Source organism: Neopelma chrysocephalum, unplaced genomic scaffold (assembly GCF_003984885.1).
Source record: "Neopelma chrysocephalum unplaced genomic scaffold, ASM398488v2 Primary Assembly neopelma1_59, whole genome shotgun sequence".
Lineage (NCBI taxonomy): Eukaryota > Metazoa > Chordata > Aves > Passeriformes > Pipridae > Neopelma > Neopelma chrysocephalum.
The window spans coordinates 24826104-24841607 of NW_020897714.1; the positions used below are offsets into that span (position 1 = coordinate 24826104).

General features: G+C 39.5%; 1 protein-coding gene across 1 annotated transcript in view; it reads right to left on the minus strand.

The window, feature by feature from the left end:
• The window catches only part of BRAF (B-Raf proto-oncogene, serine/threonine kinase), a 64300-nt gene extending 49221 nt beyond the window's left edge, over positions 1-15079 (minus strand). Inside the window, exons 1-2 of the mRNA XM_027680557.1 lie at positions 14982-15079; positions 3387-3650 (exon numbers count right to left, since the gene is read on the minus strand). Coding sequence (XP_027536358.1) covers positions 3387-3650; positions 14982-15065 — 348 coding nt within the window. The 5' untranslated portion in view covers positions 15066-15079. The remainder of the gene's footprint in view (positions 1-3386; positions 3651-14981) is intronic.
• Positions 15080-15504: the final 425 nt, after the last annotated feature.

Genomic DNA, 15504 nt, shown 5'->3' on the forward strand with positions numbered 1-15504 from the left:
TTAATTGAAAGCAGTTAAAGTCAGAGTGGGGAGAAGATTGCTGCAACTCTGCAACTTTAACAGTATCTCCTTTCCTGGGTACAATTTTGATTGTCAAACCCCTTATCCTTATTTCACAGCCACATGGAATGGGGACTTGGGGAAGGCTCTAATGGCAGGTACCATATATTTGCACAAAGAATCTTCTTCCTGCTTCAACCTCTCACAAGCTCCTTTGTGTATCTGAACACCCTAAATTACCATCATAGCAAATGGCTCAGTCAATGGGCACAAGTGAGACACAGCAGGTCTGCTTTTAAAGCCAGAGGTTATGAAGGAAGACTAAGACATGTGCAACACTCCTCTATCCATTGAGAGAATGAAGGAAGTCTGCTATGGCACGTAATCTCAGTGTTCACTGAAAAATGCTGGGTGCTTTTTTAGGCTGGTAACCCATCATCTGACTGTTGGCCATTAAAACTGCACTTTAAATCATGGAATCTTATATTGTGCCACCCAAAAACGCACACAGCACTCGAGGTGAGGCTGCACCAAGTAGAGGGGGAGAATCACCTCTCTCAACCAAGCTAGCGATGCTGAGCCTGATGCACCCACGGATACAGCGAGCTGCTGCAATTCCTTCTGAATTGTGTTTGCTTCTGGCATTTCCCTAATTTTCAACAGACTACACACAGGATCAATAAATATTGAAAACAAAGTAATTACATTAAGAGTCACCATAAAAGAAATTCTTGACTTTCTCAATAACATGAGCACTGTTTCAAATTTCAGAGAAATGAACTTCAGCTCCAAGGCCAATAACCCCAACACTCAGAGTTCCTATAAGCACCATTTCCCAGCTCTAAAACAGAGATAATTTACTAGTGTATTAAAAAAAAAAAAAAGTTCAACTTAGTAACGCAACTAGATCCAAGCAGTGTGTAAAACTGAAGTAAAAAGAAGTCAGCTCTCTCCTTGAACCAAAGCCAAACCATTAATTTGCAGTATCTGCTGACCAGACCTTACCTCATTGCAGTCTACACTCTCCTTGTGAGGGAAAGAGGAGGGGCAGGCACTGATCTCTTCTCTGTGGTGACAGAACCCAAGGGAATGGCCTGAAGTTGTATTAGGGGAGGTTTAGGTTGGATATTAGGAAAAGGTTCTTCACCCAGAGGGTGGTTGGGCACAGCAACAGGCTCCCCGGGGAAGTGGTCACAACACCAAGACTGACAGAGTTCAAGAAGTGTTTGGATGATACTCCTGGTACATGGCATGATTCTTCTTGGGGATGACCCTGTGCAGGGCTAAGGGTTGAACTCAATGATCCTTGTGGGTCCCTCCCAACAGCATATTCTGTGATATATGTCCAACTGCTTATTTAGAATAATAATTTTAACCAAAACCAGGTCCCAGCAGAACTGGAGTTGACCTGGACCTTGCTATACAGCATACGAAGCTGAATCCTGTCAACTTGAGCTTCCAGCCAGTGATCCCACAAGTAAGGTCATGCCTCCCTGCATCTGCAGGCATCTTTCTGTTCCTTTATGCACATGTATCTACAGTCATACCACATTTGAGATGAAAGGAACCTTGACTACACCAGTAGCCTCTCTCCTCCTCTTTTGTTGGTACCACTTTTTGTTTTTTTCAAATCACAGCCCAAGCCTGCAGATTCTCCTGAAGCTTTACTCTTAGTGCTTCACAGTTATTAAGCTGGTAATAAGCTACAGGGCTAGACTTGTAAGGGAAATAGAGTTTAGCCTCCAGTAGAACGCTGGGGACAGAAGCAAGAGCCTCTCCCTGTTAAACCACATTTGCTTCCCATAACCGGGAAAGAACATCTAGATTCAGTGCAGGAAAAAAACCCAGGATTGAGGAGGCAGAAATGAGGAGAGATAAAGCAGAACGAGAATACTGCAGATGGTGGAAAAAGAATATGAGTAGAATTATACTATGTGGCTTAGAGAGGAGGACAAGAAAACACATAGGAGAGAAAGAAAAGGTAATGCACAGAACAATGCAGGATGTGATATATTGTGACCCAATGTAGGAGAGGAGCAAAACAAACTTGTGAGCCCCATGTCAAGGGCTGCAGCTCCAACATCCAGACAGAGTAGGACAGAACATATGAAGAAACCAAAATCCAGTACCTTCTCTTCAGATTTCACTATGTGGGTAGTACTATGTGCCTAGACTTACTCCAACAGGCAGACAACAAAATTACCTGGCTTAACACTGTACATCTGCACAGTGGTCACAGTTTACATTAAACTCCCATTCTCTAGGTCCAAAACCAAATAGTACTTTCAATCTTTAGTGATATCTTTAACAATCAAACAACATTAAAAACACTCAGGTGAAAACAACTGCCCTCACTGTGAGTCTTTTGTTTAGTGGGGTGGGGAAAGGATGGAAGTCACAGCCCAGAGACAGTTGATACCTGCCTGACTGCTACAAAAAGCACTGTTTTGACATGGACACTGGTTGTCCATTCATCTCCCACTTTCTCTGGAAACACAGCTCCCCTGCTAAGTTCAGAGTATGTCCCACCTTGCAAAACAGAGCCTAGACTATGGCTTGTCAGGAATTTCACATGTCACAGTTTGCAGTGTATTATTCTAAAACACATATCAAGGCTCTTCAGTTGGCAGCTCTTAACTGCTAAAGAAGTCCCTCTTACAGCAGATAATTAAACAGTCAGCAAAAAATCAACTGCTCTTCCAAGACTTCAGGAATCACTGTAACATTGTCAAAGCTGATAAACATCAGGTTTTGAGCAGTTTGCAGGCAACACTTCTTGACCCTCCCAATAGCAACTATGTCCCTCCCCATGCCAGTTCTCTACATTGGGATGGGGCCTGATCGCATCAGGGTCCTCACAGGAAACACCACAGCAAGTGGGGAGGAAAAGAAAAACAAACTAACCCATGTGCATTTGTACAGGCCTCCTCAGTTGCAGGAGGCAGGTTCTTGCTCTAAAGCATTCACGGCTTGCAGTAACTTTGACAACATAGAAAACACTTCCCAGTCTTGGCCTGTTAAACTAATCAATACTTTTGTGTAATACAGGAAACAGAGCTTCCTGCCCCTTCCAAACCATCGTAAAATGGTAGATTATTATTTATCCAAGAAAGCTGACTTGAGAAAAATATTTCTGGAGTTATCTTCATTGCTATAAAACTCCTGAAAGTTTTCTGTTCTGCATTACTGCTATAATGGACTTTTTTGTGTTAATCCTGTAGAAAACACTCAACAGATCAAAATAATGGAGCACTGCAGAGCACAGTGATTGTGACACCTCTCTGACCTCCACACAGGTATTTTTTCAGCTCTTAACTTTTGCATACAGAGGGAGAGAGATACAGGAAATACTGAGCTTACAAGTATGTGAATAGAAACTGACTCACCACAGTCCTTTGCTTGTTGGGCAGGAAGACTCTAACAATAGGCTTCTGTGGAGACTTGGGGTTATTCCGTGACATATCAGCAGGGTTTTGATAAACTGAAAGGGATGAAGGTGCTACAGAGAGGCTAGAGGAGGAAGATGATGCAACTGTGTCTGTTGAAGCTGAACTGGAGACAGAGAAATCAGTTCCATTCCCCATGGACTCCAGTAACTGCTGTTCTCTCTGCTGTAGAGCATCAAGCTTGCTGGTGTACTCTTCGTAGGCCTGTGGAGGAAGAGTAGCTGTTTTAACCATGTAGTAGCCTCAGACAAAACCAGAAATCTAAATTCGCAACAAACATGAAACGAAACACTTTATAAACCAGATTTCTCAGGGATATGAACACAATAGTCTGTTTAAATATTTCAGGAGGACAAAATGAAGAAACAGCTCTCAATACATTATTTTAAACCTTATGAACCAACAACTAATGTTTTAATAAATTAAATGGATCAATGGATAAAAGAAATTGTAAGTTACAGCTTCAAAGCACCTGTTCTACAGAGTCTAATTCATAACCACTTTAAAAAAAAGACACAAATCTTTCACAAATGTTGTCACTTGTGTTGCTGAATTACTGTGCTCCAGACAAATTTTTCATTCTGTTGGAATGACAGCTAAATACATCTAATGCAATAATTAAAAGAAAGCTCAAATCTGCTTTTTACCATCTTAATCTGATAACTCACCCAGCTCACTGTTCACCATCCTCCCCCTCTAGCACTGTCCTTTCATACCAAATAGTACAAAAAACTTCAGTTAGAAAATACCACAGCTTGCCCTGTTTAAGTCATTCATAAACACATAAAAGTGATTCTTTGAAAGAACTTTAACAGCTGTATAAGATCAATTTGATTTTCCACAATTTTATGTAAAACCTGATTACACAGTGACCAAGTTTTTTAAACAAATAAAAAATTAATATTATTAAATTTTCCCATTAAGTCTTTATTATATGTAGTCAAGTTAAACATTATTGCCAAGACCTATAATACAAACATATAACCAGTATATATTTTTCTTTAAATTTTGTTTCCCACAACTTTGTAACATGTAAATTTTGATCTGTATCCAAGTATCAGAACAATTCCTTCAGTACATAATTTAGTACAGAGTACCTTCAAAAACATGAATCAGTTAAGGAACGTGTTTCATGCTACAGATACTGGCTATTGGGCAGTGTTAGCCAAGCACGTGTTTAGATCTTTACAGAAAAGAAGAAAGAAATATCTTCCAAACCTAGCACTTAAGTAGGGGGGAATCTTCTACTTTTCTCTATAGCAAGATCTATACAAAGTTGCATAAATTTTTCAACTATATTTTCAAGTATATTTACATAAAAGAAAGATACCTTTTGGTTCTATTTTTATTTATTTGCTCTCCTAAAGTTTTCTGTGCATAACGTATTGCTAATTAAAGTTACAGGAGACCTGAACTGACCAACAAGTGTCTGCAAGGTCTACATGTGGAGAAAAAAAATTCAAATCAAGAAAAATAATAACCAGCATTCAGTAGTGCAGGTACAAGTACTACGTTTTACTAGGAATTTATTTCTCTGGATTTTGAGTGTAGGGTCACCTAAACCAAACTGGTTTTGTTGAGTGAAAGAGCAGATGGTCCCTTGCTTTTTATGAAAGTTTAGCATCCTCCCAGGATGAACCTCTGCTCAAAATGTATCATCAACCCCACAATGTTAACAAAGAAAATGATAATTTGACAGTGAGGACTAAGAAAGGAAAAGCATTTTAACGAAGGGTGGTGAAGATCAGTTTAAAACTCTAAATTTTATAGGTTCCATCTTTAATAAATGGACATATGTTCAGAAGCTGAAAACTACTTACTATTTCCTTTAAAAACTGAAGATGTTGGGTATTTCACAAATAGACCCCAAACTCTGAGACTAAAAACCAAAACATTTTCACTCTAGCGCCAATTCTACTGTCAAAAGTAAACTGAAAGGTTACCCAACTATAAATCATGGCATTTTTTGGCTGTACAGTAACACAAGTGTGTCTCTTCTACTTCCAGGATCAACTTTTCATGGAAATTCAAGTAAAAGCTCCATGTGTCAAGAATAATTTTCAGTAAACAAAAATTAAGAAACATAAACTGTTACCGTTTCACCAATAGTTTTCTAAATACTTACTTCCTTTTCTCATGAACATTGCAAAATATTATTTGAACACACGCAACATTACACTGGTTCCGGATACTTGCGGGTTCAGTTCCTTCACAAAATTACACACATCTTTCAAAATACTCAATCCTACAATGTTTACACTGGCAGCTTGATCTGTCAGTAATGCAAACTCAAAGTCAAATGATTTATCTTAAGAGAATAAACAGTGAGTATGGAAAGCTGGAAGCTGCTGCTGGCTTTGAGTTCTATACCAGTAACTTCTGCAAAAAGCTCTCTACTTTTTATGAGGACAAAAGCTCTCACGTATCATACTGTTATTTGGTGTCATAGCAGAAGATCCCATAGCAAAACATAACAGAACTAGAAATGCATTGGTAGACTTTAAATATATTTTCTTCTTTAAAAAAACCCCCACCTCTTTCTATACAGAAGAAGCAACAGTACACGCAGCAGAAACAGAATAGCTCCAATAAAATCTCGTTTCACAAAAAATAATTACTTTGGAGAAATATTGGTTTCATCTGGTGGCCCGCATCAATAGACCTCACATAGCTAACAGCACCAAGTCAAGACAGAATTATCCCATGGAGTTAAATTCAAAGAGTGCTGCAACAGCAAAGCTGACCTATGGCAAGTACTTCTAGCTAAAAGAAAGATGATGTCGCAGCATTGGCCTGTGTACAAAAGAGACCTGCAGCAGCACAGCCACCTTAGCAGACAGACATCAACACCTAACACAAACCCTCAAGTCAGTCAAGGTCTTCTGGGTCAACTATGAGGTTTTATTTCTGACAGCGTTTTTCAAAAACAAACTAAAAAAAAATAAATTAAAATTAAGTTTGTGCAGCATCTACAGCATGGAAGAGATTAAGATGAACATTCAAACAGATCATTAAATCAAGGATTTAAAGGCATTTCAGTAGGGTTTATGAAATCTAGACTGCAATCCCATCAGTTTACATATTCCCATTAAGAAGTGAGTAATGATCTACATAAAACTTAAAACTTGCTTTCAACTTTACATAGAATCACAGGAGGAAAAAAAGAAACGAAGAAAAAAACAAACACTTGTTTAGCACAGAAATAATTTTTAAGTTTAATCAGGTTGCTCAGGGCCTTGCCAAAGCAAGTTTTGAAAGTCTCAAAGGAGGGAGAGCTCACAGCCTCTGGGCCACCAGTTACAGAGCTCAAAAATCACTCTCATGACGAATTTTCTCTGACGAAATTCACTTGATGCTGTGACGTTGCCTCTTCCCCTATTGCTGTGAATGTCTGGAAGGAGGGTGACCTTCTCTTTAGGTTGAAAGAGCCTGCAGATTCCTCCCTAACCTTCTCTTCTCCGTGCTAAACACCACTCCAGTGCAGCCCCACAAGTATCAAGTAGATGGTTCCCTCTTCACGCTGGGTCCAGTGTGCAGTTTGCTGCTGGGACCATGAGGGTGTGTCACTGACAGCTCAGCTGGCTCCCAATTTAGCGTGGATTTCAAAGCTACAGTATTTCACAAAGTTAAGTGAAATATTTGAAAAGCTGAATATTAGATTCAAATTGGCACAACCTGTTGATCAACACATAATTTAATGGCTATCAAAAATAGAACAAAAAGTTAATTTTAATAACATTGCCTATCAGTATATATGCACATCATATAATACTCTCATACAGGTGAGAATACTCCTGAGACTTCATCTAAATAAAATGAATAAAGGCCTGATAAGCTGCCAAGTCCAACTAAAGCCTTTCAAGATGGCATGTTTATATACAATATGTATACATGCCAAAATACAACTGCTGTTGTATTCTGCTGTATATATTCTGCAACATATATCTGCTCTGTATATTCTGCAGTTGTAACTGTTGCATATATTCAGGAGCAGCAGCCTAAAAGTTACTTCTCAAATATTGCAACCTACTGACAAAATAAAAACTGACCTCATAAGTCAACAGAATTTGAAAGATGTTATACAGATGTGCCAACAGAGTTCTCTTGACAAGATGAGGACAAGGGATTTTCTCAAAAGTATGTGGGGTTTTTTGCATTTCATTTATATTATATTTGAAATTTGCTTTCTTGGGGCACGACCAGACTATACACTCTAATAACACCATCTAGGGATATGAAAAGCAACAAGTTAACTTTTTTCCTTAATTAATCTGGGAGAAACCCAAGTAGCAAAATATGATTTCTCCTTCTCTCTGCTCTCTACCACATCTGGTTAGAAAGCCAGTCTCAACTCAAGCAGACCAATTGGCTTTACCATGCTCTCTCTCTTAAAAAATTTTAGATAATACTCACACACTGCAAGACTCTTACAAGCCTAAACTACCTGTTCCTGGTCTTTGAAACTGAGACTGTGTTTCTATTTAAAAGATGACTGACCTTTTAGGCTGTTGATTAAATGCAAATCCCACTAACTTAAATGGGAGCTGAAGATAGACAGTAACACACGTCACGATTTCTTCATTTAGTAAGACTCCTAAATCTGTACTTAGTCTAACTTTAGACACTCCAGTTTTGGTCTAACATATTTGAACAGCATCTGTTAGGAGCCTGGTAAAAATCAATCTGAATTTTCCCAGAGGGCCACCAGGTTTCCCAGTGTCTGTATGCAGCGTTAGCATTTTCCTGGAATACCACAGTCTGAAACAACCTGAGATTCATCACTAAGATCTGTTTCAGACTGTATGTGCCTGCTGTTGCAATGAGCATACTTCAGATCAGTGAAGAGGAAATCTTCTTTAATTAACTAATTTGACCTCCTGAGTGGATTCTTCAGATATACAGGAATAAGGAATTAAATACTCTACTGATATTCAACAGCCAAACCCCCCAAAACAGCAACAGCAACAATTCTGAACAAAACATGCCCAGGAAAAGGGAAAGCTAGGAAAAAAACAAAAAAATCACAGTAGTTGGGGCAACCATACCCATGATTCTCATTTTAAATTGCTTCCAGGAGTATGAGTAGGAAAGAGCATGGTTTCTTCAAGACAAAGCTGACTGAGGTTTAAAACTTATTTTGACACCACTATCATTCTATGCATTAGTATATGGTTTTATTTTGTGTGGAGTCCAAATTTAAAAACACACACACAAAACAAACAAACAAACAAACAAACAACAACCAGAAGATGTCTCAGCTTACTCTTGGACCATTACCTGGAGTAACCTACAGGTCCAGGATGCAACCTCACACCACACAAAAAACTATTTACATGCGAATGGGTCAATACTGTTCGATTAAGTTCTCACAGGTGAGTGTTCGTAGGTAATACTGTACACATGACTCTGAGGCAAAAAGGGCACACAATGCAATAGGGAATTTTAAATAGGTACAGCCTCCCTGAACAGTCATTAAGAGTCTACAAAGGCTAATAAATCTGATTAAGTCATTTATGCACGATCCCTCTTTCTAAGTTTGAGCTGGCTGCTTTTGGTCAGTCTGGATCTGTACAACCCATTTCAATTTGCACACAGCATTTGTTGCCAATGCACAAGTCTTTACTCTCCTTTCCCTAACTCAGGTTATCCTTTTCATCAGTATTTTGTTGGTAGAGACAAAAGAAATACAAATTTTGACCAACACAAAGAACACGCAACTGGGTATTTTAATCACTTTTCCTAAGTGAATCCCAGGTTTTCCCAATATCACAATAGCAGCCTTCTTTGCAGTAAAGATTTCCAATATTTACAATGCTTAGACAAACCCTTAAGAAAAGGGTTTTTCCATGGTGAGTCACAAACTGTGTATTTTGAGAAACAGCACTTCAAGGACTGATATAACGCACTAAGAAATTATGTGGGAAGACAAAAATCATTGATGTTTTCAGCTGCTGAGATACAGAGTGCTTCCAAAAGTGTGGTAAAACCTACTCAGAAACTCCTGCAGCCTCTTTTCCAGAAGAAAATAAAAATGCTATTAATGATATTTCTATATCTACTCGGTCAAGAAGTTACTTCCAATATTTGGAGCACCTCTCCTATGAAGACAGGCTGAGAGAGTTGGGGTTCCTCAGTCTGGAAAAGGCTCCAGGGAGACCATACAGCCCCTTCCAGTACCTAAAGGAAGCCTACAGGAAAGCTGGAGAGGGAACATTTTACAAGGGCATGCAGTAAGAGAACAAAGGGGAATGGCTTTAAACTGAAAGAGACATCAGGCTTGGATTAGATATTAGGAAGAAATTCTTCACTATGAGGTGTGGAACAGGTTGTCCAGAGAAACTCTGCAAGCCCTATCCATGAAGTGCTCAAGGCCAGGCTGGATGGACCCCTGAGCAACCTGGTCTAGTGAAAGGTGTCAATGCCCATGTCAGAGGGGTTGGAACTAGAGGATCTTTAAGGTCCTTTCTAACCCTAGCCATTCTATGGTTTGACAGTGATTTCCAAGGCTCTGTTAGATCTGAGATCCATGCTCACACACAGGGAATGGAAGAAGTTAAGAACTAGGATCATCCGAGAAAGAAATTTAGCTACAAGCCATTTTTGGATTTTAATATAGCCTTTGCTTGCTAGATTTATTATTTCTTCCAGACAGGACAAACAGAAAAGTTTTTCTTACAATCATGTTAGAGAACATCAACAAGATTCCCAAACCTATTAGTAATTATAACAATTAGAAGAAAATTGTGTGATTAATGACAAATGTTCTTTCTTCTGCTCATTTTGTTTCCTACCCATGTACCTTTACAGACACTTTCAGAAGTCTCTCAGCTTTGTTATCTTTCCTCAGTCCCTATTTTCCTGCCCTGGGAGGACCAAGACAAGGGACTCATTGCCCCCCAGCTTCATACTACATTTTCCACCCCTAGGCAGCTGCACACAAAGTCACCTGCCCAGGCTTGTAGGCTCTGCTCTCTCCCCCTGCTCCACAGTCACCTTTTTAAGACCATCATTGAGGAGTGATGATCAAGGCAGGGAGATAGCCCTGAATCCGAGTACCCCTCCTTGCAGGAATAATTAAATATATGTTGAACTCAACATAGCACATGTCAATCACTTTCAATATTTCAATAAAACCATTCCTCTTTTATAGTCAGTTGATGAAACCTGAAATGATGGCTGCAACAACAGCTGTCAGTTTTAAAGTTCTTTTGATGTAAAATGCATTGACACCCTCTCCTGAATTTAAAAAAAAAAGACCTGGGGGAAAAAAGAATTTTGTCTTTTCACTCTAAGATGAGAACAGAAACAAAAGCTTCTATTTCTTGAGCAACTGTAACTAAGGCATAAATTCCTTTTTATTTTTAAATGAAGTGTATGTGTTATATTCCATGCACAAATAATTTTACTATACCCTTTGAATGCTCAATTTTCAGAATTATTTTCTTGTTGAATTCTTCAGCTTTCCCATGAGCTTCTGTTCCCCCCACCCCTTCCTTTCACTTTTAATTGAAAAGCAATTTTGTTGCCAGGTTGAACCACAACTTTACTTGACAGGCCTACAGAGGCAGCTCCAACACAGGGTCAGGAGCCAGTGTACGGGGTGCTGCAACTTCTCTGAACATGAGCACTTAGATGTGTAAGAAATGAAGGATGTAAAAGCCAGACAGGAGTACAAAAGAACCAAACAAACCCTCTGGTACTGAAACTCCATGCACTAGAAGATGGATGGATAGCTGTCAAACTTGTCACAAGCACACAAAACCCCATGGTTTTGCAGAAAGCATTACAATAAAACTAGATGTCTGCAACAGTGAAAGGCAGCATGGATGAACGCAAAAGTGTTCATTTGCAGGTACATACCTAGCAATTAGCTTTGGCTAATTCCAATTTTTGCCAAAAGAAGACGACAATATGCTTGCTGATAGCATTTAAGAGATGATCAACTGTCACAATTTACAGAAGTCCTTAAGAGTAGCTCACATGTTATGGGAGATGCAGAGAGATAGAGCAGCAGAAGGACTTTAAAATCAATATCAATACAGGATGATGGAGGATGAAGAGATTGAGAGCAATCCTGCACTGTAGGTACTGGTGGATGGCAAGTTGGATGTGAGCTGGCAAAGTGCACTCGTGGCCCAGAAAGCCAATCTGGGCTGCATGAAAAGAAGCAGGTCGAGGGAGGTGATTCTGCCCTTCTACTCTGCTCTTGTGAGATCCCACCCAGAGTGCTGCATCCAGCTCTGGGGGCCCAACACAGGGACACAGCCTGTGGGAGCAGGTCCAGAGGAGGGCCACGAAGACGATCAGAGGGCTGAAGCACCTCTCCTATGAAGAAAGGCTGAGAGAGCTGGGATTGTTCAGCCTGGAGGAGAAAATCCTCCACCAAGACCTAATCAATAATTAAAGGACCTTTCGATACTTAAAGGCAGTCTATAGAAAGATGGGGACAGACTTTTTAGCAGGGCCTGTTGTGACAGGACAAGAGGTGATGGTTTTAAATTAAAAGAGGGTAGATTCAGACTAGACATAAGGAAGAAAACTCTTACAAATGAGGGTGGTAAAACACTGGCACAGGTTGCCCAGAGAGGTGGTGGATGCCCCATCCTTGGAAACATTCAAGGCCAGGATGGATGGGACTCTGAGCAACCTGATCTAGTTGAAGATGTTCCTGCTCATTCAGTCCAGGGGGATTTGAACTGGATGACCTTTAAAGCTCCCTTCCAACCCAAACCATTCTATGAATCTGAGGAAACAAAGGGAAGGGTGATGCAGTTCAAGTTACACACCAGCAAAATTACCCATACAGGTTCTGGGTAAAAGCAGGGCACACATTACAGCCAGAAACAAGTCTTTGGCAAAACAATAAAAATACAGAGATCAGATGAGGATGGGCAGAGCATAAGCACCTCTCCTAGTCTTTAAACATGACCTTCCTGTTTAAGGACTTTGGTAAGAGCACACAGACCACAGCACGAAGACCTAGACACAGACTAGACGTAAAAGCTTAAGGGGAAAGAGGTTCCTCCATGGAAGTCACAGGCCTGGTATCTCACAGTAGCTCTGTACATGAGAAGTTTGCCATTTCTAACAGATGTGAGATAGACAAGTTATCGACTGAACCACTTAAACTTTGCATGTGTATTCCACACACTCTCCTGTTCTTTTTCTTCATATCAAAAGTACTGTATTTCCTTAGTTCTGCATTTCCTAGAGGCAAACATAAACATATTCTTACACATGTAATCACACTACAATCAGAGCTTTTTACATATAGCTTTGTCCCTCTATGCTGCAACCAGACTTTTTCTGACAGGTGAAGGAATACACTAAGTCAAAACATTAGCTGTAGCGGTGACAGGTTAGATTCAGGTAAACTGCTGCAAAGGAAATGCTGATAATGGAAAGCAACCCCTGTCTTGACCAAGGCAAAAGCAGCCAAAAAGGTGGAAAAGGCACAGAAAGGACACACTAGACAACTGCTGCTGGGATGAAATGAAAAGTCAAGGGTATAGAGTAATCTTGCTTCTGACTGTATCTGGCACTCAGTAATCTACTTCTTTTTCTTTCTTTCTTTGACACTAGTTCTACCACAGGAAATCTACACACTAAACAAATTACAGGTCTGGAGCATTTAATCCTGTTCACTTTAATAAATCCATCTAAGGGTGATCTAATCTATGCTAATGACCATCCAAATAGAAGTTCTACTTCTCTCTCACACTATTTTCTAGGTTCTTGGCTAAAAGCTGCAAGCTCTTCCCCTTCCCTGACCTCAACCACAGCTTTGCAGCTCAATGGACTTCATCATCATCAAGTTCAATCTACTAACTGGATGGCAAACTAATCCAACGAAACCAGAAAATTTTCCTTTCCTTAGTGATTGGGAGTGGCTTAGTCACTGCCAGTACTGCAGGCACCTGAACAAAGGAAGTGGAGGAGTCTCACACCAAAGAGCTGGTAAGAACAAGGCTTTTCATTTCAACTATGATGGGCTCTTTTCACAGGACTCACTGTCTCATGGGATAACTCAACTGAAAAAGCAGAATGTCAGCCACTTTCACCTTCCTCCCCATGGTTCTCTACTCAGTACCAGCACTACTTGTCACAAGACCTGTTCCATGATCCAGTAGAACTCACTGCAGCAGAGGAACATCCTGCTCTGCCTCACAGGGCTTCCCTACCATGCTGATGAGCCAGAGCTGCAGTTTCAGATCAGTGGCACATGGATCCATTGAACTTGCAAATCTACTTTAAGCTTCATGGTTTATGGTCACCAGCTATTTCAGACTTACCATACCATTTATGCTGCTGTAATCATCTCCCAGTACATATTTATGACTGCAAATGCTCTCTCCCCTACCAATGACCTACAAAACAATCAGAGAGCTTCCAGTGTTGAATCTCAGTTTTAATTTAGACACAAGCAAGTGACAAATGGCTGCAATGAACCGACAATTTCACTACCTGTAGTCCAGACTTACTACAGCCTAAGCTCACTATTACTGCAATTTGATACACAATCTTATGAAACCCACATACCTGTGGCAATAATAAATCCAGACATATGGAACGAACCAGTTCGTGTGAAAACAGAGGTGTGCTTATATGTAGCACTGAGTGGTTAAAATAGTGATTAGCAGTGATTCAATGCTCCCACTTCACATTAGCAGTAAGTAAAGCAACTGGGGAGGGCCTCACTTGACCTTAACTGTTAAGGACGTAATGTCAACATTTGTACAATCAAGCTAGCGCCCTGCTCTGACATATTAAGATAAAAGCTAGAAGTACCTCAAATAATGAGATCTTTATTTTTAATTACCCAGTACCTTTAGGCAGCAATTACAAAGACTACAAAAGAAATCTGGTTGACCTTCAGTTATTCCAATACTTGAGAGAAGCAAGAAAAGGGCACGTTTGAAGGAAGTGATGTCCATTCAATTCCTAACAGAGGTAACTTTTGCATACAGTTCTTTAAGCTCTTAATGGCCCTACATCAACACAACTTATGAATCTAGAATGATGAAAGAATACAGACATTTAATTTGTAGTTAGCTTACAAATTAAACATGGCTTAAAAATATTACTCCACACACAATTGTACGTATTTAAGAAGTTCCCTTCTAGTAACAGAAATTTTTGGATTATACATGATCATTTTTCAAAGGGAAAAAAGTGAAGTCAACTGCTTTAAAGGTAAAGTTACTCTTATGAAATGTTTTCATGTGTATGTGTATATATTTGCTTCTAACAGAGCATGACTTTATTATACACACACAATCTTCTCCTCCCTGGCCCCTAAAAAGGATGCTTGACATTTTAGTTGCACCAATATAATTATTAGACCACACCACTGATCTTCCCCTACTGATGTGTATCAGGAATCCCATACAGTTCCTCTCTATCTCCAAGAAAAGAGTTAAGTTTGTAATATACAAGGAGAATACTCTCTTTTACTACAGGTATTCCCAGTTTTAACATAAGATGCTTCATATAAGATTAAGATAACATACCATTAATTGAACCGCATAAACTTACCTCTAAATATATCGATGGTGGGTTATGCTCTCCTCCAAATTTGTCTAGCAGTGCCTCTATATGTTCTTGAGTCAATTTAATCATCTGTTTGATATTCCACACCTAAAACAGAAAATTAAGTTTTTTAATCATCAAAAGGACCCTGCAGAATCTGTCCTAAAACAAACAACCCCCAAAACATTTTCTTGATATTTAATAAGTCCATAGTAAAAATTTTAGTTATCAATAAAGGAGTGCAAAAGGCTATCCTCTTCATCCAGCGTCAGTAATAGCGTGCTTCTGAGACAAACAGAGAAAAATCAAATTTGGGTTTAAAACTCAGGACCCCATTGAATAAACAACTTCTAAGAATGGTTTATTTCTCTTGTTTATTAAGATCATATTAGGTATTTTCCTTGCAAGACTTTGCAACCCAATTTCTACAGTACCACAAAGTTTAACGAAGGAGTTTTTCTATCAAATCTCCATAATCTGTGTAAACAACACTCACAAAACCTAGACCTAGTGTTCTATTTACATGGGA